Source organism: Anthonomus grandis, chromosome 1, assembly GCF_022605725.1.
Source record: "Anthonomus grandis grandis chromosome 1, icAntGran1.3, whole genome shotgun sequence".
Classification (NCBI taxonomy): domain Eukaryota; kingdom Metazoa; phylum Arthropoda; class Insecta; order Coleoptera; family Curculionidae; genus Anthonomus; species Anthonomus grandis.
The window spans coordinates 5,697,649-5,724,488 of NC_065546.1; the positions used below are offsets into that span (position 1 = coordinate 5,697,649).

The 26,840-nt window shown below is 31.7% G+C and overlaps 2 protein-coding genes across 10 annotated transcripts in view; both read left to right on the forward strand.

Annotated features, from left to right (window-relative positions):
• The window catches only part of LOC126744376 (beclin-1-like protein), a 30,949-nt gene extending 27,748 nt beyond the window's left edge, over positions 1 to 3,201 (forward strand). The window contains exons 7-8 of the mRNA XM_050451754.1: positions 2,643 to 2,866; positions 2,917 to 3,201. Of these exons, the coding sequence (XP_050307711.1) occupies positions 2,643 to 2,866; positions 2,917 to 3,049 (357 nt within the window). The 3' untranslated portion in view covers positions 3,050 to 3,201. The remainder of the gene's footprint in view (positions 1 to 2,642; positions 2,867 to 2,916) is intronic.
• Positions 3,202 to 12,343: 9,142 nt separating this feature from the next.
• The window catches only part of LOC126736209 (ankyrin-3-like), a 231,734-nt gene continuing 217,237 nt past the window's right edge, over positions 12,344 to 26,840 (forward strand). For 3 of the 9 annotated variants that reach the window (XR_007660632.1, XR_007660633.1, XR_007660641.1), the window contains exon 1: positions 12,347 to 12,638. Coding sequence is in view for 5 of the 9 variants with exons in the window: in XM_050440509.1 (XP_050296466.1) it covers positions 12,534 to 12,638 (105 nt within the window). In the remaining 4 variants the exon portion in view is untranslated. Of the gene's footprint in view, positions 12,639 to 26,840 lie in introns of all 9 variants that reach the window. The other 6 variants (XM_050440485.1, XM_050440500.1, XM_050440494.1 and 3 more) reach the window with 4 other exon arrangements.

Here is a 26,840-nt window from a genome sequence, read left to right on the forward strand (position 1 = left end):
TTGGGTAAATAAAAAAAAAATTAAGTTTAATAAATGAATGTCTCCTCCGAACAACGTTGCAAGTGACAAAAACTTATTTTTTCAGAAATTCAAAAAAACACTGATTGTTCAATGAAATTAATTTCTAATTTACAATTTCTTATTATAAACGAGGCTTTGTTATTGAGTGAAATCACCTATAAGAGAAAATATTATTATACTATTATATCTTACTGAGATATTGACATTTTAAAAGTATTTTTTCGGGTACAACGTTGTAAGCGACGGCGCTTGCAACGTTGTTCTTTGAACAAGACGTATAATACTGAATTAAATGGGGCTGATTCAATAATGTAAGTAGGTAGTTTTCAAATATGATCTTTAATAATAATGAATACACAAAACTTAAGTTTTCTTATTGTTCAACCTTAATATTTTCATAAAAAGGCACATATTCTGGCGGGATGTATTTGCACATATCCAACAAGTCCTTTTTCTTTGCCGCTTTGATCGGAAGTCTATCCTTGTATAAAGGTGGGCACCGAGAAACTTTTACTGGAGGCATACTTCTCTTCCCTGGCCCTTTTACTTTTTTTGCTAATGAGTGCGAAGTCTATGTTTGAAGGACGTTGTGTGATTTCCTTCCACGCAATGTTATAGGATCATCCTTTGTAATTTGGTACCATACATGGCTAGTTACACTGAAAATGTCGATGTTTTTGAAGTTTGCTGTATCCATAACACAGACAGTAAAACGATTGGGTGGTCTCTTGGCATTAGCTATGACTTCCACCCATTGGTGAGGAACATACACTTTTTTACCCTTTTGTCACGGGGTGGAAAACTATGACCCGTCGCGTCGTCATAAACTTTTGCTCAACGGTAGTGAAATATTCATTCAAGAGCAGGTGCTGCAAAACAGCTATAATGCGCCAGTTGTTGTTCTGACCTACGCATCTGTCAGACCACAGCTTAAGAATTTTCACTTGGCCTGGCTTCAACTTTGTAAAGTTAAGCTCAACATATTTTAAAATGCATGATGCTATTTCCGCAGCACCTCGCTTGGCAGTGGTCTCATCCCAGAAAAACATATAAGCCATGTTTCTCCCCTGGTCATGTATAGCCAAATTGTAGCACGATAGTTGCCTCTGGTAAAATACGTTACTATGCGTGAGGTTTGGGCAAAATAAAACTTGTTGTAGGTCTACACAAAGCACAACGTTTTCAGAGCTTAATATGGTACTCTCTTTATCTTCAGCAAGCGCCTTGTAAGCAGAGTCAGCCCTCACATGATGAAATTTGCTTTGATTTTCAATTTTTTTTTCTCTCTTCAGTGGCAGCTGCAATGAGCTGAATGTGCAGCTGATCACAATAAGTACAGGTATCGGACCTAGGCAGACCAAATCGTACGTTGAACTCACTTTGAAAAACATCACGGTACATGTGAAGTTTTGCAATACTGTCGGTGTATTTAATGCAGAAAAGCTGCCACATTTTCTTGATACTCAGATCAACATTCCTTTTTGCTCATATTTCTGGAGTAGTGGTTTTCTTGACGAGGAAAAGAAGAAATATGATGTTTGATATGTTCTTTTGTTTCATCAGGGATCCTAGTATGATTTCCATGCGCGCCTCTGCCATCGGTCAAGGGCGTGGTGAACTTGAGAAGAACGAGAATCTGTAGGCGTCGAGGTGTAACCTTCATTATGTGGCAAAGTGTCTTTTGGCATACGCGAAGGGTAGCATCTTTCTTTGGGACATAATATTGAACTGAACAATGTCTAGTAGAGATGTTTTCATTCACTCGACGGCGATTTATATCCCCTACCTTGATGCAAGAAGCAAGAAACCTTGTTTGTTGATTATAGTCCATACTGTAGAAGTCCCTAAAGAATTTTAGCATTTCTTCATGGGCAACCAATCCACACTTATATTGACACTTGCATATTCTACCCTAAAACAGCAAAATAACAACCTGTAAAACTGTAACGCACATCGAAAATGTGGTCCTTACCTCTTCAGGTGGTAATTTTCCAGGCACTGGCCGCTTACTTTTGGATATGTATGGATTTCCAGAATCCCTTGAATGCTCACGACACTTATCTTTCCACTCACTAACTTTAATTTTCCTCTTTTTACCATTATTTAAGCGCTTTTGATCACCAGGCGAAAAAACAACACTCTCCGCGCCGGAGATTTTGTCGGTTGCAACGTTGTTCCGAGCGCGTCAACCTGTTTTCGAAGTCATTTAACGTGCTGCCATCTAAACCACATTTATATAAAACTGAAAGCAAAAACTGCCATGCGTTAGAAAATGTCTCTTACAACGTTATTTTCTGAAAATCTCAATATCGCAATTAATGTCGCTTACAACGTTGTTCGGCGGAGCCATTCAAATGCTACACCATAATTTTGGCGAAAAAAATGTAAACTTGTTGAAGAAGCACTTTTTCAAAAGCTGTTTGATGCAAATACACAGTATTTGAACGAATTTTTGTTTGGTAGGCCTATTCTAAAGTTCAGTTTTGTTGCCAAATAACTATTTCTTTTCACTAAAACCGTTATTCTTTATAAGGTTTCTTAAAAAGTACTATGTGACTTGTGTGATAATATTTTCGCAGACTGTAGATAGATAGACCAAATATAGGAATTTTATATTCTAGGTCTTTGCAGAGAATAATAGAAAAGTCCCACTCTACGGCTCAGGAGGGCCAAAGTATTTATGGGATATGAAGTTTGATGTGGCAATGATGGGATTCCTAGACTGTCTTCAACAGTTAACTGAAAAAGTTGAAGAATTAGAGAAAAACAATCGAGTTTTCCGCTTTCCGTATCGTATAAGCAACGGCAAAATTGAGGATTCTGATAACGTGAAATATATTTTAAGGTATGTTTAAACCAAAATGTTGTTTGATGTACTTATTACATAATATTTAGAGTGACAATCATGAGCGAGGAGCAATGGACAAAAGCCTTAAAGTTCATGCTAACTAATCTAAAATGGGGATTGGCATGGGTCGCTTCGCAATTTGATAGTAACGGCGAAGAGGTTCCTCCCTTACAAAATTAGGAATATAAATGTTTCAGTAAATAATTAATTATTTAACTATTATTAATCGTAGCATATTATTTTGTTATATATAGTTAATTTGTTGTATATTGTAAATAGTTATTATTAATATTGCATGTGCCTAAACTGATATGAATAAATTTAAAATTTAATTGCGAGTTTCAATTTTTTTGGCATTAAATCTGAGAAAATACATTTTTCAAGATAGTGGGTTGCGCAATAATTCTGCAGTCGGAATTGTTCTAGATTTTATGGTTAAGAAAAATAATCAGTAGAACTTTTTAGGGGCTACGTCCCGTCGTTCCTCTATTGCCACCACAGCTTTGAAGCGACAAGTTTGCAGAATTGTTTGAACTACTTTTAGAAGCGAATTCAATTACTAGTTAGGAATCATAAAAGTAATTCAATTTCATATTAAGGAAAAAGTCTATTCTGAAGTGGAGTCAATGTAACATAGAAAAATTAATAGATCGAGTCTTTTCTCGACAAATAAAATGATAATGCTAGTTTCAGGAGTGACGCATTTCGGCAAGTATTCTTGCCATCATCAGACTCTAACATATACTTATTACAAATAATTCAAAAATATTTACGAACATTTTTTCTGACAGATGGTTTCAAAAAATACAGACTGAAATTTTAAAAAACTTACAGAAAGTACAACACTAGTAGATATAACTACCAAAACGTTAGGTCAAATTAGGTATTTTTATTTAAAAAGTAGGTTTTATCGTTTTTAATTTTAATATTCATAACAAAGTTAGGTAGGATATTGAAAAGAAAAAACGAGCTCAGAGATTAATAGATTAAACCTCAGCTCCTAGGTATATAAAAAATCTATTATACCTCAAGTAAATTATTGTATTTAAAATTTATTGAACTTAAATTAAATTAAGTATAACGAAAGATATCATACAAGATTTACGTTCTTATTTCTTTTAAATACGTGAATAACTATATTTTCTTCTTTTCAATTTTTGAGTGTGTAACGGTTGATTTTTGCTTAAACTATTTTATATATTAATCTAATTCTTTAAAAACAAAGTTTCTTAACTATTTAATCAAACAATTAAAAATTATCGAACTGTATATTACTATTTAATTCACAGCCATCCTGCATAAATAATATTCGTTTGAAAAGAATCCCAGTCTGGCATTCTTTGTACGCGTTCTTCGTTTTTTTTTGGGTAAATTTTTTTTTTGGTTTTTCGCTCACGGTAAACCGCCGAGCATCGGGCATTTTCTGCCAAGATCCACTTCTGTGCAACTAGTTCAGACTAAAATCGCTGTTTTGTCGCAATCCAGGATAACTGGTTTTTAGATAGCTAATTTAGTGGAGGATGACCGAAACTATTTTAGTTACCCTTTGATCTTTTGGTAAGTTTCTGAGACTTTATTCCAGCTTAATTGGGTTTTTTTGGGTGACTATAATAGGTTTAAATTTCTTTTTAGCTTAAATAAATCAATTTATACTCGTATTGGAGGACTCGAAAGCTAGAACAATTTTATTATAAGTTCTTTATTTATCTTGAAGTTTGATATTAACTGTACATTTTATTGACACTAAAGAATAATTTTATTACATAATAGCTTACTTCTAAAATTTTATTACAACAAATTAAATAAGTACTCTAAATTTAAATTAAGTATTTATTCTTAAATTTATGACAAAAGTTACATGGGTACTGAGGTATTTTAGGGTTAAAGGATAGGGTGAAAAGAAAGACCCAAAGCAGTTCTATTCTTCCTCGTTGGTCTCCGGTTTCCAGATTGGATGAAAGTTAGTTTGGTATGATAAAGTTCCAGATATGTCCAGTTGTTTGATGGTGTTCTCGATTCCTTGAGTCTGTTGTGGTGTCCCAGGCTCCCAGATAAGTCGTTTTTTTGTAAATTTGGTGCAGCCTGAATGCTGAAAACAAAAGATTAATATATTTTTTTTTGTAATTTAAATTAAGGCTAAATTGAAAACTTACCTATTTTTACTTACCGTGTCCAAAGTGTAATTTTTGCAAGTATTTATTTTATTCAAAAGTAAAAAAAGTGCTTAAAATATTACTTATTGACACAAAAGGTGAGATAACACAGTTTTTTTATTTTTTTATATCGGCAGAAGTTTAAAACAAATTGTGATCATAATAAGGTGGGTTTAGCTTCGTTGTATTTTCTTTATAAGCTTTATTAAGTGATACCATGTTATATTAGCTCGTTTTTTTTGCAGTGTTGATGTTTTCATAACCTTACGGTTCTTCCCCCAATTAAAGTTATATAATTAACAACCTAAATTTGAATTAAATTTACCTGTCATTTGAAAATAAAAGCTTTTATTTGACCCTAATTTCCAGAGGCAGAGCTTTTACAAGACTTATAATTCGTAGATACTTGGATCTTTATTTTATGCAGTAGTTTTTATAGTAAGTATTGTGTGGCCCTTTACTTAAATTCTATAGGGTAATTTGGTCGCTGGCGCCCCTGAGCTTTATTTTATTTACTTCCTTTTTTTTAAAGAACTTGCACGACCACTCTCCGCGAGATAGGCTAGCCCAGCACTCTTTTCTTGTCCACCCTTTTATATTGCATTTTATGTTGACCTATGGTAAAAAAAAAATATGGGTGGTAAGTGTGTGAGATAGTATTTTCTAAATTGATTTTTGCTATAAGTGACGTAATTCCCAATAAAATAAGTAACTCATAACAGATCTAAGTGTAAGTAATAAAATAAAGTGAAAACTATTTTGGCGTGATTACTTAATTGCAAATTAAGAATTTATCTCATTCATAGCACCCTATTTAAAATTAAAAAAAAAAAAAAAATTCTATGATTATAATACAAAAAAGTAGCAAATGGGGTATCATTGTTTTTTAGAATATGATCTTCTTTTGAAATACGTATTACCATACCAAGTGCCCCATATAAAATAAGAAAGTTAGTGTCACACAGAAAACAACTGAATGTTAAAATATGCTCTTATTAAAGATTACTTACCTTTCCAAAATTTGGGAACAGCCGTCTTATGCAGCATCGTTCGTCCGCCACTTATATAAATGTAGGCTTTATTAAAAAAAATTTCAAAAATAAGTCTAATTTTTAGTAAAACCTCATCCATAACATATATTTCCATGTTTCCACAATTATTTATCCACTCAGCGAGTATTTTTGGCTTTTTTAAAGGGAACTTAAAAAAACTTATAATATTGTTTGTCCTTTTCTTCACGTTACTGCATCCACGATAAACGCAAATATTCATGTTAAGTGACACGACATTTTAACAAGTTTTATTTAAAAACTAATAAATTAAAAAATAATAAAAGAAATCCAAATTTAATAATTTAGGTGTGTGCGAAAACTCCTAAACATGTTCGTCGGCTCTCCAGTGTTGCCAGGTGCCGAAAAATGTTACATGAGAAATATTTAGTAAAAGCATGAGATTTAAAAAAAAAGAATGAGATGGCGCTGTTGTTAAGAAGACTCTAGCAGGGTGTTCATTTATTGTTATACAACGTATTTTTTTAACTTGATTTTAAATAAAATTTAAATTGCTCTTTAAAAAAAATATTTTAAGATAAAAGAGCAAAGTATATTGCCCCAGGAAATAAAAAACTAACAATATTTTAAAGATTTTTTACTTATGGATGGGTTCAACGGGATAAACACATAATATAATAACATGTCCTATATTTAAAAACTTAAAGATTATATCTAAGTGCATATTATTATATAGAATAATAATTATATTTAAAAATAAAATGTTAATTAGAGTCAGATTCATGCATCTGTTGGCTGAGGTTTCTAATCATTTCTTTTGATATTGAGAAATTGGAATCAATAGATTTATTTTTGTTAACTAGATCTTTTGTATGCAGTATTGCTGTAATGGTAGAAGTTTTTAGTCTATTTCTTTGTTTTGTTTTGTTTAAATTTATGGCGGAAGATACTCTTTCCAAATTAGCACTTGAAACAGGCAAAGTAACTAAATTGAAGATAAATTTTGTTAGATTTGGAAAACGCTGACCACTATTATCTAAAGTTCTTATTTCTGCAATATATTTCCAAAATTCACAGATGTCATGCGACTTATCAGTCTTAAAATCAATTTCAAAGTTTCTTAGAACTAACCACTCATTATCAATTTCTTGTATATTAACATCAAGCAAGTTTGGAAATATGACTGATAGATCTGATCTTTCAAATTTAACAATTTCTGGATCTGTAAATTCCATTTTTTTAAATATAGAATCTTTAAGAGGAAATCTTGTATAAATTTGCTGAATACTTTCGATCTAAAAATTTAAGCAATTTAATTTAACTCTTTCTAGCGTATTTTTTTCTAAACTGCTTGAATTTATTTCTGCTGAGAAATACACTTCATCCAGTTGTAAAAAATTTCTGGGGCTTTTAAAATCTATTTTATCGATAGTTGTAGAGCTAATATAAGTATAGAATTCTTTTTACTAGGTTGGCTAATTCTTTGTGAAGAATATGAATTTTTGGAGATTCACTTTGCATTAATTTATTTAAATTATTGAAGATTGGTAAAGCATGAGATAAAAACTCCAGATGATTTTCTTCTCTATTCAGTTTTTCTCGTTGATTGAATAATAGGCTCTTTTTTTCTAAAATAAGATCTGCTTGACTAATATTATTGGCAGTTTGATCCGTAAATTAAAGTTTTAGAGCGTTATATTGATTTAACAATCTTTTCACCACACTCTCCAATGAAAGCCAACGGGTTTGGGTTGGATGAAGGATTTTAACTGGAGCAACACATACATATTCCTGAAATTTCTTGAATTCTTCCACTCTTTTCGGGTTATTTGAAAAATAGTTGTAAACCTAAAAGTATAATTTTTGTTTTTAAATGCGCTAATCTTATTACATTAAAAAAATTATACCTCTCTTGTTAGTTGTTCAACCTCTTCTAGGAGTTTTTGACATAAATATGATGCACAAAGGTGGAAACTATGACAAATACATTTTACAGTGAATATATTTGGTATATTTTCTTGTAGCCAGTTGACTAAGGAATTTCTAATACCCACCATATTACTGGCGCCATCCGAGGCAAAACCAATCAATCAATCATATGCTTTATTGTCAAAAAATTACAAAATTTTGTAGACAAAGCTAATAAAAAAAACATATAAAAACAAAACAAAAAAACCAATAAAGTTTGTTTTATAAGGTATATTGTGTTTTGTGAAAAAGTCCATAAACATCGGAAAAAGAGCTGCTCCTGTAGTTTCTGCTACCGGTATCAGATCCAAAAAATTATCTTCTATTTTATTTTCAATTTCCATTATAACTACTAAACACAAATGTTTGATGCACGAGTTATATGTCGTTTCGTCAGCAATTAAACTAAACTCAAAAGCAGGAACGAAAAACTCTCAAAATCTACAGCATCTATATAGATGCTGTAGATTTTGAGAGTTTTCAGTTATTATATAGATGCTGTAGATTTTGAGAGTTTTTTGTTCCTGCTTTTGATATTATACCAGCACCTTAGAGAGAAAATGGATGGAGCAATATAATGCGCTGGTGTTATATTTTACTAATGCACATTTACTTGACAAAATACAAAATGCTGAACAAATTTTAAATAACTTACGAAACCTTTCTTTTTTAATGTATTTAGAATTTTAAGATTTTAGCTTACCACTTTTCAATAGCTTAAATTTAGAGATGCAATCGGAAAATATTAAAATACCTTTTCTATACCAAAGAGTTTGTACCATTTTAAAGACAATATTAGATTGTTATTTAAAAAGTGAATATATTAATTCAACAGATATCGAAAACATAGATTGTAAAAATTCCCGTAATTTTATAAAAATAGAATATTTATACCTTGGGGGGATGGTCACTGCTAAAATCCAAAATAATTTACATAAAATGGAGGCTGGTGAGTTATTGAATTTTAGGAAACACTGTTTGGCTTTTCTTATTGAAGGATGTTTAATTTTAAAGATCAGCCTCAAAAAATAATAAAACAATTAAATTTGCTTGATCCTAAATCAGTGGTTGATAAAAAATATAATTCTATTGCTCCATTGGGAATGCTGTTTCCTAATTTAGTCAAACAAGACACAATAAATGACTTAGATCGAGAGTGGCGTGAGCTACAAAATGTAGAATTGCATACACTTGAGAATGAAAGTTTGGTAGATTTTTGCATAGCAGTTAGCAAATTTAAAGGCGGAGATAATAATCCCATATTTCTCAATTTATGCAATTTTGTTTTGATATGCAATGTTCAGTCTACTTTGTTTGCCGCATTCTAGCGCTACAGTAGAACGGATTTTTTCGGAAATTAATTTAAATAAATCAAAAATACGTAACCGCCTATCAACAAAAACATTTACGGGCATAATGCATTCTAAAAATTTAACAAAAAATACTTCTTGTTTTGAATTTGTAATTCCGAAAGAAATGGTCGCAATGCTAAATGACCAAATTTATAACGATTAAAGAAATAAAAAATTAAACATTATTTTTGTATAGTTAAATATTAATTAATAAATTAAATTTTTTTAAGTATATATTTTTTTTGCTGAGAAGACATTTTATTTTTAATTGAAAAACACATTTCAGTATTAGCTTAAGTATTAGTTTATTAGTTTTTAAGCTGTATTATATGTATTGGCAGTTTTTATTCTTACATCTGTATTTTAAAATAAGTATATACCTAGAGAGAAGGATTAGTAAAAAACAATTGTTTTAATTTGTCAATATATAGCTAATTATATATCTAGGGAAAATCTAGGGAATTTTTTCAGATTCTTCTAGGGAAGTAAAAATTTTGGACCTGGCAACACTGATCGAATCATCGTGCAACTACATAGAGCAGGAGACAGGTAAATTTCAATTATGACATACCTAAGTGTTTTCTAATAACGTTTAGCTGTACCTATCTTGTTGTATTATCATTTTCCAGGATATAAGTATAGATTTAATCCGATTTTGGACATATCTATGTCACTGTTCTCAATTTAACTTCTTTTTTACAATTCAGTTTTAATTCTTGAACCTTCACTGGGAAAATATCAAGTATTTCCTTTTCCTTGTCTTCATCTAGATTAAGATACACATGCAAATATTCTTTATTTATACTTTTCACTAGTTTGTATATTAGGAATTGCCCAGACAGTCACAGAAATCATAGATTTTTTTAATTTCCATTGAATCCATCCTTACAAAAATCTTGTCTGTCATGAAAGTCCGACTAAAAATGTCACCAATTATTGAGTTTGCTCCAATCACTTTTTTGGTTCTTTCTACTCAAGAACCAAATGATATTCACATGGAGTAGAAACACAACACCTATTTGTTCAATTTAAAGAAAATAATGACACATCCAGATTGACATATCCTTACAAAAAACTGATTTTTCTAATCGACTTAATCCACCTTAAGTTATATACATTTATATATAACCATGGTCATTTAGTCAATTTAGAGAAAAAGTTTTGGTTGGTTTATAAATATTTAAAGGATGAAATCAAAAGTGAACTTCAAAACTACAACAATATTTAAGTGTTGGTCATTCTAGAAAACAGAAAAAGTTTCGACAATCTAAAATGTTTTCAAGAAATCAAAAATCTTGAATATCGTCATTTAATACTCATGATACACAATCAGAATAATTTTGTTTTTTAACTTTTTAGCTAATGATATTTTTTAAAATACCTAAATTACCTGAGACATTTTGATACTAAATGCTATGCTTTTTACAGTCCTATTTTATTTACTGACCCATAATTTAAATCATGTTATTAGCTTAAAGCAAAATTATAGACTAATATAAAATCCTTTAAAGTATTATTTAGAACCTTAATTGTAATCATAACTAATTGTGATAATCAATAGTTAAAGTAATAGTTATACTAATAATAAAAACTTATGTATTTTATTTTAAAAGAATATTGTATACACAATACACAGTCTTAATCTGTTTTCTTAAGTTTCATGTTCCATACTTACTGGAGACAACCCCACTGACTTGTGACATCTTTACCCGATTGTGACTAACCAACAATCAAAAGTCATATTTTGTTTTAATTTGCTTATAATACTAAAAAAATAAAATGGAAAAAACATGCATATTAACTTGTACATATGTATTTGTGTTATATCTAGTCATTATTAATTAACTTATTTACAATGAGAAGCCAAATTTATTTCAAGAGATAGGTTCAGTTTCTGTCTTTATAAGAGTTTATGTTTTCCATAATATGTGGATATATATTATTTTTTTACAATTGTATAGATGGTTAAAAAATATATATGTTTAATTTTTTATTTAGGTATGTTTGTTACATATTTCTTATAATGTTTTATACACTTATGGAAACAAAAAAAAGCAGGTAATTTTTTCTGAAACTCCAGAAATTAGGATTTTCAGTTAAAATATGCTTTATACCTGTAAAAATTCTATATTTTACATAAAAGGTCTTATTAAACCATACTTACAGTTTGGAGTATTTAATTTATATTGTAACTTTTTTTTATGCATTTTAAAATCCTTTGTTAAATTTATTTTAATTCATCTTAAAATAAAACATTTAAGAGACAATTTAGTTTTTTTTTTTAATTTAAAATTTGGTCCCATATCTATCGTGCCAATTTATAATTTTTGGTAAGTATCTATAGCTAAATAAACAAATTTAAATTAAATAATATTTTAGTTGATGTGTTAATTCTTGATTGAAGTGATGAGGGATGTCTGAGATAAAATATTTTCATTTTTTCTCAGCATTAAAGATTTTAATTAAATGCGGGTATTTCTAAACCGATAGCATATTGTTTTTTTTAAATAAAATAAAATTCTATTTAAATATATCTCATCACTCGTCAGTTAACGCATCAACTTTTGTAATTCTACAAATTACTTCAAATCTAAATATCAGGCAATAGATCAGGCTTAAATTTTCCGCCACACGCCACCCAAGATGGTTGCCCCCGTCTTTGTCAACAACGTCAATAAAGCTGTCAACAGAATTTCTGTCTGTTCATTAGGCAACACGCATTTCTCTATATTTGTGTTCTGTGGCTTTAACAGTATCCTCAGAAGAATCAGTTTGTATGCAACCATCACTTCTCGATAGTTTTGTGGTTATAACCTTCTCGCTAACATCTGTTGGTCGTTGGCTAAATGTATAACAGCTTCCTACAATATTCTTGTAACTTAAAAAAGTTTCACACCAACAGATGGCGCCATTTATATATGTATATATGGCCCTGGCAAATACTAACCTCAAGTAGTAATGTCATCCGTCATTCCGGGGCATCCGCCATTTTAAAACAGTAAATTGCTTTTTTTTTCAATTTTTCTGTGCCCATTCCGATTCAGATGAAATTGTCCTGATGCGAGTGCGTGTCGGGCGTATGTGGTGCTCTATATTTCGATATTTCCGTATAACACTGTGGTTTTAAAATGCTCTAAAATTGATTGGGGACGTTGTTTAGTGTTTGTTTTCAAATTGAGCGATGGCTTTGGGCAACGGTAGTGCCCCAAATGGGGCGATTAATAGCGAAAAGGCGCCGGTTGTCAACGGGACTAATATGGAAACCCTGCCTAGGACTGGGAAACAGGTTTGTGTTCTTTTACACTTCCAATTTCAAATTGACTTCGGTGTGAAGTAACTTGGGAATTTTTTTTATATAATTATTATTAAAGGAAGTTATGTTGCATTACCTTGATATAATGATCTTAATAGAAAAATGGAGATTGTTATATGAAAATTACTCTCTGATTAAATGAATATGTGTGCGTAAATAATATAAAGACATTGAAAAAGAAAAGCCACAAATCAAATTTAAAATTGTTTATATTTTAGATTTTACTATCAGGTATTTGTAAATAAATAAGCACTCCTACACCTATTCAAAAGAGTACTTATTAGAGAAGGTTACACCTAGCAGAGATCTTGAAAAAATGAAGTGAAAGGAAAACACTAGTTTTGGTTCCTGTGGTATTTCATCAACTTCAGCAGTTACATTTATTTAGGGTTTTGCAATTTCTTCCTTATTGCAATATGGTGTGTATGCAGAAAATCTTGTCTTGACCAAAAGTGATTTTGCAGTTATTTAAACAATGTGAATTATTTACGCAATTGACATTTCTCAACTCCAACAACTTTCCAATTTTACAATGGAACCATAACCATTTGATTGTTTGTTTATCGTGGTAAAAATAATATACACAGTTTTAAAATTATAACAGTTAATATTAGTGGAATCCACAGAGATGTTTTATGTTGCAATAAAATTCTGCCTGAAAGGCAAACACCCAAGACTTAAAAAAGTGTTAAAAGTTTAAAGTGTTAGAATTTTGTAATGTAAATAAAGTGAATGGATATAAAAATCTATTTACTATAAATTAGAGAGATACCTACATGTAATTACTATAAACAACAGTCATCCCAGACCTTATAAGAAAATATAAATTTAAATCATCTTGCCTCTACCAAACCATGGAAAGTACAAGAGATTTGTGTTGTATGTTCGCTTAATTACACTTTTACAACATATTTTCCAGATCTAGATTTTCAATGTTTTTTTGAGGTTAAGGCTTATATAGCCTGACAATAGTTAAATTCTAAATACATAACTAATCTTTATTAATTAATTAATATTTTTATTAACATAAATCATCCCCATTTTCCTAAATAGCAAATATTTTCTCAAACCCAAAGAATTATCAGTATTTTTAGACCTAAAGCAAGCTTCTAGACTTGAGCCAATATCAACTTTTTTATTTAAAATTAAATACCTTATATATTAATCAATATTTAGATTCTAGATGAAATTCCAAAAAGTATACATAAGTAACAAATGAATAGTTTTTACTTAATAAATATAAAATTTATGGCATAAAATATTTAAGAAGCAAGTTAGGGCCTATCAAATCAGTGTCATTATATTGGATTTGGGTACCAGTTGCAAACCCAAAATGAAATTGCCATGTTTTTTCAATGCAGACATTCAGATTCATTAATTCAAATTCAAATAGTTTATTATCCAACAGGAAAATTCCCAATTACAAGACAATCGAAATAATTAAAATTAAAACAATACAAGTTATAAGCACCTTAAATAAGTAGTACAAAAAAAATAATATAAAATTCAATATAGAGTGATAACTAAATTTAAAATTTAAAACAATAGCATAATTGTAAGAATAAAGACACACTAACCAAATGATAACAATCACAGAAAAATAATCAGGTATCATTCAAATTAAGAGAGGAACACATCCTTTTTTTAAAAACATATTCAGTGCTGCTAAAGATGTCGACATCTATAGCATTCATCTGATTATACCATGTACAAGCACGGCACAGTGGAGCTTTGCTGGACAGATTTGTTAAGTTAAGAGAGGGATAAAATATATGGTGCCTCCTTGTATTGGCAGGAGGAACAAATAGAGGTAGCCTCTCTAAGAGCTCAGAACAATCAATTTTATTATTGCAAAGTATATATAAAAATATCTGACTAGAGAGAATAGTATTTTGCTTTAGTGACAAATAGTTGAATCTATTCAGCAGGCACTCCTGTTCCACACCTCTTACTGGATATACTCCATCCAACTTAACAGAAAGTAACTTTAAGAATCTGCGCTGTACATACTCCAGTCTCTTAACATGAACATCATAGATGGGGAACCACAACATAGAGCCATACATTAGTTTAGACTTTACTAATGAATTGTACAATACAGTCAAGCTGGATATATTCTTAAATTGAGAAGTGGACCTTACTATAAACCCGAGGGATTTTAAGGCTGAACCAGTGACCTGTGCTACATGCTGGTTGAATGTGAGCCTCTTATCTACTTCAATGCCCAAATCCTTCACTGAAGAACAGTCTAGCAACTGAGAACCACTTAATATATATGGGTATAAAATCTCTTCATGAAGAATGGAAATTGTCATTTTTTTACATTTGTCACAGTTTAGGGGTAGTTTATTTCTTTCACACCATTCAAAGACCCTGTTCATGTCCTCTTGCAGCTTCAGGCAGTCCAGCATAGTACGAATGATATGAAACAACTTCAGATCATCAGCGAATAAAAGACAGAAACTCTCCATACAATCAACTAAATCATTAATAAATAGATTGAACAGCATTGGGGCGAGGTTACTGCCTTGGTGCGCACCACTCGAAGCCACGTTATACTCAGACCCAAAACCATTAAATTCAACATACTGAAGCCTGCCAGTCAGATATGAGATGAAGAACTCCACCAGACAAGGATGAAATCCAGCTAAAGCCAGCTTCCGTGCCAGCAAACCGTGATCCTTCGAGTAGTCTGTGTACAGCACATCCAACTGGCTTTTCTGATTTATAGCTAGATATGCTGTTTCCAAGAAACAAGCCATATTAGTGATAGTAGATCTTCTCTGAAAGAAACCATGCTGCTTTTCTGTAATTATGTGCTTAATTTGAGGAGACAATTTATCATGCACACATATCTCAATGGCCTTCGAAAAATTAGAGAGAATTGACACCAGTCTGTAGTTCTCTATTCTGCCATGGTCGCCACTCTTAAACACTGGACATATTTTAGCCTTTTTCCACTCTTCCGGAAATGTATTGGTCTTGAGTGATAAGTTGAAGATTTGTAAGAGTAGTACAGCCAGGGCCGATGCACAGTCACGCAAAAGAAATGAAGGTATTTGGTCAGGACCCGCAGTTTCTTTGTTTCTTAACTTCTGTAAAGCTTTTCTTACATCTGCCTCAACAAAAGATTGGACCAAAATGTTGTCTGAACCATATGTATCAGATTCTTTGGGCTGAGCAATAGAGGACTCAACATAAACACTCCTGAAAAAATCAGAAAAAGCATTTACAATACTTTTAGGACCCACAACAATGGTATCTTCATAGCTCATAGAACCTGGAATGCGAGAGTTGTTTTTGTTTAAGGTGAATGAACCTCCAGAATTGCTTTGGATCACTCCGAATAGCTGACTCAGTCCTGGATATATACTCGTGATAAGCAAGATCCATTTTTGTTTTTACTACCCTCCTAGCAGCTCTAAAATCCTCATAAGCAGCAGAGCACCATGTATGAAGCCATCGCCTATGTAGCCTAGACTTTAATTTTAATAATTTCCTAATTTCATGAGTGTACCACACAGGATATGAGTATTTACTATTAGAGGGTCGAAAACGAGGAACAGCTAGACAAAAAATTTCATGGATTTTGTCATAAAAGGTTTTAACTGCCTCATTAACATCTGACTGGGTGCCTATAAAAGTCCAATCCACATCAGAGATAAGCTGGTAAAGATAGGGAAAATTAGCCCTCCGAAAATTATACTTAGGACTCTCATTGTTGGAGGAGAAATTTATCTATATGTTTTGACTCAGAAAAGTTGGCATGCATGCATACTCTTTGTGTACAATTCCACAGATATGTTTTAAAAAAAAGACAAAACTATATCATTGCACCCATAATACGCCAGTTTTGCAATAATTAGTAAGTCATGGCACATACTCTACTACATCAAAAGCCTTTGAGTAATCAAGAGACACCATAATAACAGATTTGTGGAGAAAATACTTCCCCTACTAACTTTTCAATAGACAGTTTTTTCGCCCAGTGGTCAAATTATATTATCAGTAATATTCAAGAGTGCACTAGTTGTGCTGTGACCAGTCCTAAATCCTGGTTGCTAAGGAGGAAGTATATTGTTGAATGTCAGGTAAGTAGCAAACTGTATATAGACCATTCTCTCCAGAACTTTGGAGATTACACTTAATAAATTGACTGGGTGTAAATCTTGTGGACTCTTAGGATTAGAAACTAGCATACAAGCAATTGCCATACACCTCCTATTTAAATGATTGTAAAACGAATAAAGTAAAATAAGGAGAGAAGTTAATCACATGTAAACCTGATGGCATCACGTTTACGATGCGACTACAGCGCATCCTTCGCAGCCATTGGAACCTATTTGAGGTACAAATATGAATAATCGATATTGCAGGAAATCGCAATACAGACTGAATCGTGTCAAGAAAACTCAGTATAAGGCGGGAGATTTAAATTTAAAGCTTGCAGGTTGCTTGCAAACATTAAGCGACCATCTATGTTGATGATGAATTTCTCGGGGGAAGAATGGATTGTTGGTTTCGTAATAATGAAAATTATGTTTATTATAACACTGCCATTATTATGAAATATAGCTTCATCTGAAAAAAGCACAAAATTAAAAAATTCAGGCTGACGAATCTTATTTTGCGCCCACTGACAGAAAGCCATTCTTCTTTCATAATCCTGCGGAAGTAATTCCTGCAACAATTGAATATGGTAAGGATGGAATTTTTCGCTTCGAAGCATGCGAGATATTGATGTTGCACTAAAGGGTACTTCTTTAGCAAGCTGCCTAATGCTTTTATGAGGATCTTCAACAACACTTAAAGCTACTGTCATCCTGTTTTCCTCATTTGTAACTGGCTTCACCCGTTTATGTTTTCATAAATTACACTTCCTGTTCTCTCAAATCTTTCTTTTACTTTTTGAAACACTTGTGCTTGGGGATGTCTCCTTTTAGGATAAAGTTGCACATAAATTCTAGATGCCAAAAGGCTATTTCTTTCAGCAGCTCCAAGGGCATATATCATATCAACAAATTCCTCATGAGAAAAATTCATATTGATTACAAAATGAACAATAAAAATTAAAAATCAATTAATTAACTCACTGATAATAATTTCTAAAATGGTTTTTGAAGAAAAAACATTGATCTTGTCTACTGCTGTCATAAAACTAATAATCTGATAATTATTATTTGACATTTAAACCTAAGCAATTTTGATCAAAACTTAAAGAATACCCGTTTTATGCATAGTATTTTACAGAAAAGTTAAAATATCTCAAAAAGTACTTGGTTTAGCTATAGGACATATTAAATAAAATATGAAGGTATTTCAGGGACAAACTTAATTAGATAAAAATATACAGGGAATATTTCCATTTGAAAAATTTGAGATATTGCGTATTTAATTTTAGCAAGTTTGAAAGTTCTTTAAAAACACCCTGTATTAAAAAATTACAAATTATCATAGTCAGCCTAGAAGAGGTACCCTAGACTAACTGTGGTACAAGTTTCATAGGCGCGGAATAAAATTTAAGTTAATTATGATTTTTTAAACGAACCCTCTATAAGGCAAAAAATAACACAAAAAAATTAATTACGTTGCAACGCCGCACAGAAATTTTAAAAACGTTATACCAAAGTAAAGTACTCTTTTTGCCTCACATTTTAGTACCATAATATACAAGGCATACCATGCATTTAAAAAAAATCATGTTATAGTAACTTTTTTGTGACACACCCAGTATACATAAAAATATTTTTAGTTCGTGTCAACCCTACAACTTTGCTGTAGAACTTTTTGCTCTACCTCGTATAGTTAAGACGCTATCTTAGCCGTACACCTTGTTGGCACACCCTGTATACAATAATATAATGTAATGCCTTGCCAACACAAGATACAGTAAATGCGGCCTCCAAAAATGCATTTCTGTTATATCTGGCCCAATGCCAGATTGTGTTATGCAAATTATAACATTATCCAAGCAAAATATAATTCTACTCCTGCAGTTTACCCTATACCTGTCTACAAACATAAATCTAAATATAATTTTAAAGGTGTTTGGACTCATACTTAATATAAATGTCATGGTTGTTTTATAAAAGGCAAAATGTAACTTAGACAAGGTATTTCTCTAAAAAATCTGTACACAATCCTAGGACATATTTTTAACTTTTTTACGCCGTTTTAATATGTGTAGGTATTCATGTTGACAGAGGTCATTTTGAATAATTGTTAAAAGTTAAGAAAATTATTGTTTCTCATTAAATTAAAAAAATCTTCATGCAAACTACGCTAAAAGTACAACACAAAAAATTTCATTCCAATTTTTTATTATTCCGGTGCGGCATCAAAACCTAAAACACGAAATATCTTGGTAACGGTTAATTTTAGCGGGTTATAACAAGAGTACCGTTTTTACTCAAAAGCTTTAGGAAAATTGTTTCGATTACAAAAAAAATAAAAACCACACTTGCAAAAATGTTATGGGCATTTTACACCATCAACAGTGCAGTATGGAGCGCTCTCTATCAGCCACAGTAAAAAGATGCGCATTTTCGAGTTTTTCGTACCAAAAAACCCCTAGGTAGCAATCAATTTTCAAAGTAGTATGTCGCAAAATGTTAAAAAATTAAATAAAATCGATTTTTATTTTTCTAATTTAACACCCTATAATTAAAAAAGGAAGCAACTTTGCACTAAAGTAAGTTGTTTTAAATCGGCTTATTTTGACCTCAGGAATACGTCCTAGGATTTTGTACAGACCTTTTAGAGACACCCTGTATAGGTGGAATATTGTATTGCTTATTGATTTTAACATGAATCGGACCTATTATTCCTGACTATTTTATACGATTAATGCACGTTCTGGGTATATACTGTAAGTAAAATTCATATAACATAGGAGGTAATAATGCATTTTTTCACGGTTTGGTGACTTGTGGGTGGGTCAGGAATTCGATAAATTTCGATGAACCTGTTTGAAATGCTAACAATGACTAGTAATAAATGTTACACCATTATTAGTCTTACTTGGTTTGAAACGATAACAACAATTCGACCTGCGGCAGCAACACGTTTTCACCTGTATCTTTGCTAATTTGCCTGCCAATTTTCAATTTTATTAAATAAGGAATCCATTAATCGTTTTCATATTATAATTGATATACTTACGTATCTGCAGAAAGCAATTTCAGTTTTATTATAAACTGGTGGAAGAAACGGTTTTGCTAATAAGCCATTTGCTTAATGTCGGAGTTAAATTGCTTTTAAGAGGTTTATTATTTTTCTTTATTCGAGAATTATCTGGGTTATAGTGAAATAATATAGAGAGAGAAAAATACCTACAAAATATTTGACAAATAAATTTGCTGTTTAAATTTCCTCAGCTTGTGAATGAAGAGAGTAATTCTTTGATCCTACTGGGTAAAACATGAATAATATAGGTAAACTTATTTCATAATTCTAAAATAATAAAATTGGTGAACTGCTCAGATTTAGGTTTCTATTTCTTTTAATTTTTGACGTAAATTTTCTAAAATATTACTCCAACCAGTTACATTTTCGTCAGTCTTCCCTCTTCCCATGGCTACACCTATTATACATTTAAATAATTTTCAAGCTATGTCATAAATTTAAATTATATAAACAAACGCAGACAGATGTTTCAGGCACCCACAAAATCTGGTCCATCAGTTAAATAGATTTTTCCAAAAATACTTTAACTCTGGCTATGAATATGAATTACTTCTTAAAGAAAAACACCTTTGATATGCCCACTTAAAAGAATTCATTTTAGAGGAAAATAGCGAGGCAGGCTTTTTATAAAACAGGATTAGCAATATATGACTTTCTTTGAAAAGTTTACTAAACCAACTAAGGTTTTATAAAAAGTAGTCTAAATCTAACCATTAAGCTGATATTAAGCTATTTTTATATTTAAATATTTGACTAGGTAAATATTTCACATGAACCCAAGGACATACATATAATTAATTAAGCCTTAGCAGTAAACAAAAATGAAAATAATTTTTGTACAGCCATTAGCAGGCGAGGTTTCTAATTTCGTAAAAAGCTTTTTACCCGTTCTTCATATATTACCACACATTTAACGCACCTACTTCAAAAAAGCGCACCCTTAAGGGCAAAGGAGAAATTTAGATATGAGGGTCATATCATTAGGGACATACGTACATACGTTGCTGGGCGTAGGAGCAAATTAAAGAAAGCATAATTAAGGTAATTATTAATAAGTTAAGTCAAAGTTTACTAAATAAAATACTAGTATTATAAAATAATAGTATTTTATTCAGTAAACTTTGGTTAAGTATAAAATTTTAAGCAAGTGGGATATTCAGGCTGATCTGCAGGGATTTTGTTTTTAGAAACTTTGCTTTTAATGTCATATTTATTTATTTATTTGGAGGTAAACCTTGATACCCTACCATTTATTGATTTTTTAACTAATTTACTAGAAACTGCGAATTTTTTGCCTGACCACTATTACAAATTCAAGTTGTTGTAACGCCTAAGTGTGAAATATACACCTGTGTGCGTTAGTTATAGTTTGTGATTGTTATTTTTACCTAAACAAATAAATTTAATAACCTTAAATACTACAATACCTTATCTATTAACACACACTTAACAATCTATGAAAAAGGACTATATTATAATACCTACTTAAGTTCCTAGAAAAATGAGGAGAAAACATTATATTTTGTTGTGCACATAATTTGTGAATTCTTTGCTAATTTTTTTTTAGCAAACTCAGGTGGTAGAACATTATACATTTTTGGCCCAAGATAAACTAAAAATTTTAGGTTAATACTTTTGAAATTATTTGGTATGATTAAGTTACCTTTTGCTCTTGCTTTTGTATTATGATTGTGATTTATTTGGTTTTTAACAATATCATGGTTGTGAATGTGTGAACAAATTGATGTTTTATACAGGGTGTTCATTTGAAAACTTCCCACCACGGAAACGGAACCATTGAAAACTACTGTTTAAAAAAAAAAGCCGAATTACGTAAAAGGTTTGTCAAGGGGAACAACTTTCTAACCTAAAATTACTTCACCCCCTTTCACCCTCTGCCCCCCAGGGTCATCCCCTTAAAAATTTTAAACGCCAAGGGGTATCAAGTAATAGCTTGTTTAAAAGGTCTTTCAAAGTCTTTTATTTTGGCGTTTGATTTTTTTAAATCGGTCTATTCGTTTTCGAGAAAATTAGAAAAATCTGTGTTTATCTTAATTTGTTCAGATAGAAAACAAAAACATGAAAATATCACTTTTTATTTCAATAAGTGTTCAAAATGTTGCCCGTTTTTGGCCAAACAATGATATAGGCGATGTTCAAATTCCTGACGGACGTTTTCAAAAAAATGTTGTGGGATATCATGGAAGCTGTCGATGATGCGTTGACGAAGTTCATTCAAACTTTCAGGTTGGGGAGTAAACACAATAGATTTCAAATGACCTCATAGAAAAAAGTCTAACGGCGTTATATCAGGAGATCTAGCGGGCCATTCTATAGGCCCCCTTCGCCCTATCCATGATTTATCTGGAAACTCGTCGTCTAGCCATTGCCGAACGGGAAGAACATAGTGAGGAGGAGCGCCGTCTTGCTGGAAATATATTTCAGCCTCATCAACTATAGGGTTTCCATCATCATCGATTTGGTTTTCAATGAATTCAGTGATAAGCGGATTGATGGTATTTTCCAACATATCCAAATAAATGTCTCCATTTAAATTTCCGTTAATAAATAATGGCCCAATCACTTTATTTCCTAAAATGCCTGCCCATACATTAATTTTTTGAGGGTACTGGGTATGCCCTTCTACAAATGCATGAGAATTTTCATTGCTCCAATATCTACAGTTATGTCTATTAACAAATCCATTTAGATAAAATGTGCATTCATTGCTGAAGCAGATATTCTTTAAATGAATAGTATTATCATTAATCGCTTCAGTCATTTTTTCACAAAATTCAACTCGCCTATCGAAATCGTCTTCGGTTAACTCTTGCAATATTTTCATTTTCAATGGATGAAATTTATGAAGTTTGGTAACTGTGTGAACAGAACCTAATGAAATACCACTGGCAGCAACAATTTTGCGTAATGAAGTATTAGGATTTATTCCAAAATGACCCAAAATTTCAACTTGAGCGGCTTCATCCCAAATTCGCCGATGATCACGTTTTTTATTTGCAACAGATCCAGTTTCAGTAAACTTAGTAACAAGGTCCAAAACATACCTATGCGAAGTTATCTTCTCCGGATGTCTGGCGTTAAACGTGACGGCAGTTTGCCTGCCGAGCACATTGTTTTTGGGCTCCATAAATTAGAATAATTTCCACTCTTTCGGCTAGTGTGTAAACCATTTTGGAAGTAAAATCTTCATTCAAAATTTTCACTCTTCCAAGACTGTCACAAATGTAACTGACGGCAAAATAAATTCTTTATTTTCCTTAGCAACTATAAATAACTAAGCAGGTATAACAATAAATAATACAGTTCGCCCAGGATATCTGTGTTGATCAAAAGAATGCGGAAAAAAATTCAGGCTAGTTATGATAGCGAACCACGAAAAAGGCTTTTTAAAAAATTTTATTTCGAACGTTACAGCGTGACTTATGACTAACTTATTAACTGTCTAAAATCTAACTGGTTATATTTTGTGTATCTGCTCCTAAAAGTAAACTAATATTATTTGTGAAATAAGCAGATAATCCTATTATGCAGAATAAAGGAATATATACATTAGTAAGGGGTTCTATGGTCCATAACTCCTCCCTCCTAGGAAACGAGCTTACGGGTGGAACAGGAGTAGCGAGGTCATATGACGATTTCTGAGCAAGACTTCGTCATAGCTTCTTCTTGATGTCTTCTCTGGTTCTGTAGCCAGGGTATGATTAGCTTCTGGATGATGGAGTAGCTGAATATAGCTACTAGAAGGACATACAGCAGTACGGTCCAAACACTGGTTCTCTGGTAGTAAACGGGTTGGTTTATGGCACGGTCGAGTTTTTTATGTTGCATCTCGACAATTTTCTGCATGAGTTTAGCTTCATTTGGATCTAAGGAGCTTATAGTTCTAAATGGTTGATGGGTAAGGCTTCACTGGTAGACGGCGATAAGTTCAATTGCGGCAGTTCGATGTTTTTGTAGAGGGTTTCAGAATCCCTGTGATTTTTAATAGCTATGCTTCCAACATGAAGTTCACAATCAGGGCCAATTTCCAGTATGTAGGTGCCATTCAAGGGAATATTGTCTTTGTTGGTACCACAAATTTGGGTAGCTGCAATTGGTTGTGGTATAACTAACATCCATTTTTCTTTGTCTAGTTTTTCAGCTTTGTTGTAATCAATTTCGATTTGAGTTTGGTGGCATTGTGATGTGGTTGCGCTGAATTTCAACATCTGTACTTCGCAGGGTGAGTCTTTGTCTATTGGCAAAGGGCTGATATTTTAACAAATATATTCATTAGCACATAGTAATCTGCTGACATGGTTTTTTGGATTTTGCATACTTCAGCTCATTGAGGATTAGGAATTTGGAAATATTATTTCAATATATACAGGGTGTCCCATTAGTGCGATATCGGACGATAGCTCCTTATACAGTGATACAAAAAAAAAATTTATACAAAGTTACTTTACTATCTAAGGTGCATAACATAAAAATATTTTTGGATATACAGAGTGATTCATAAATGTGATATGAAACACAACTTTTTTTAATTTAAATGGAACACCTATTTGATTGCATTTTTGGATTGCTTTAAAAATTCTGCATACCTTTTATCAAGCATCGTCTATACCAAAACTTACCCGTTTGTGAGATATTTAATATTTTATCAAAAAATCGACGTTTGCACGTCTCCACAAAAACAAAAATAATTCACTCATTTGGGATCCTACAAGCCAAATCTTTTGTAGGTTGTAAGTGCATAATTACACTTACTTTATGGTCCTATGAGAATTTGATAATATTCTACAGGGTTTTCACAATACTCTATCCAAAACCAAAAAATGTAAACAACCATATCTTATTTTTTTCAAATAGAATGACCCATATTTTTTTATCTTAAAAATATGTCCTATACCTATTTGTAATAGTTATCGAGTTTTTTACACTTTTTCCTAATTTCGCCTTTAAAATCCACAATAGTCGCGTTTTAATTTGAAAGAAGTTTGCTTTATTGGCCATGGAAATAACAATTGCACAAAAACCAAGCAATTACTTTGACAGCAGATTTAGTGTTGTCAGTTTGTAACTAAAGCGAAACATTTTTGCATTAAAAATTAATTTTTCGAAAGAGGATATGGTGAAAATGATTTACTGTTTGGGTGCAAGTGAGAAAAATTGTTTACTGGCAAGTAGAGTTTATGCACAGAGATATCCGGATGCGGAACGACATCCAAATCGATTGGCATTTGAAAGACTAAAGGAGAGATTTGTGAGAACTGGAAATTTAAATTATGAAATGTCACAAAGACAAAAAACAGGGGCAAATCCACAAAATGAAATTCTTGGTATGCAAGCCCTAGTAGAAAATCCGCATGTCTCTTGTCTCTTGTAGACAAATTGAAAGGCAGTTGGACATTAAAAAATCCACTGTTAATAGAATCACCCGGAAACATAAATTTCATCCATATCACGTACAGCTTGTACAAGAATTAAGCGATCAAGATTTTGCTAATCGCCGAAACTTTTGCCGCTGGGCTTTGCATCAAATCCAACTGCAACAGGACTTTTTTGACTTCCATTATTACAACGATGTAAATCCAAGGCATGTGATACCACTGGATCATCAACATAGATGGTCACTTAATGTATGGGCTGGTATCATTGGGACAAAGCTTCTTGGACCATATTTCTTTGATGGGGCAGTGAACGGTCAGAACTTTCTACATTTTTTGCAAAATGAATTCGAAAGAGCTGGATGATTTACCATTACAAAAAGTAAGACGAATGTGGCTACAATTAGATGGAGCGCCTCCTTATTTTAGCCGTGTTGTGAGGGCCCATCTAAATGACCATTTTCAAAATAAATGGATTGGCAGGAGAGGACCAGTTGCTTGGCCGGCCAGATCTCCTGACCTCACAAAACTCGATTTCTTCTTGTGGGGGTTTGTGAAAAATCGGGTTTATCAAAGGCCTGTTACCACCAAAAACGACATGAAGCAAAGAATTCTGAATGTTTTTTAAGAAGTAACTAGAGAAATGTTACAGAAAGTAAGCAGTTCTTTTGTTAAACGAATTCGCTTGTGTGATCAACACCAGGGTGGATATGTAGAACATTATTTATAGTTTAATGTATGTACCTTTTTGGTTTAGTCATTTGTTGTTGTTATTGTTCACAATTTTAATTTTTTTTATTTAAGGAATATTTTTTTGTTGATTTTTCGATTAGTTTTAAGATTTTATTATTTGGTAAATTTTAAACGAAATTTCTTTTCTGTACATTTTAGTATCAATAAATTTGTTGTAATTTAATAAAATGCCAAATTTAAAAATGCTTTTCAAACCGTTTCGTTTACTATTTTTAAAGTTTAAGGTTTAATAAATTGTTTTTTTCAAACGTCTTTAAACGTTTAGCCAAATCTTTATCAGATAATTCTTGCATAATCTGTAGGTACCTACATAAAAACATGTGATTCTGTTAGCAGTGGATTTTTGAATTATCTAACTGTGCTTGCCAATAAACAGTAAAGTTACCTCAATTGCATCCAAACAGTTGAAACAGTAAATCATTTTCACCATATCCTCTTTCGAAAAATTTATTTTTATGCAAAAATGTTTCGCTTTAGTGATAAACTGACAACATTAAATCTTCTGTCAAAGTAATTGCTTGATTTTTGTGCAATTGTTATTTCCATGGCCAATTAAGCAAACTTCTTTTAAATTAAAACGCGACTATTGTGGATTTTAAGGGCGAAATTAGGAAAAAGTGTAAAAAACTCGATAACTATTACAGATAGGTATAGGACATGCTTAACAAAAAAGAAAGCTTATCACATTGTGAACATTTTAAGATAAAAAAATATGGGTCATTCTATTTCAAAAAAATAAGATATGGTTGTTTATATTTTTTGGTTTTGGATAGAGTATTGCGAACACCCTGTAGAATATTATGAAATTCTCATAGGACCATAAAGTAAGTGTAAGTATGCACTA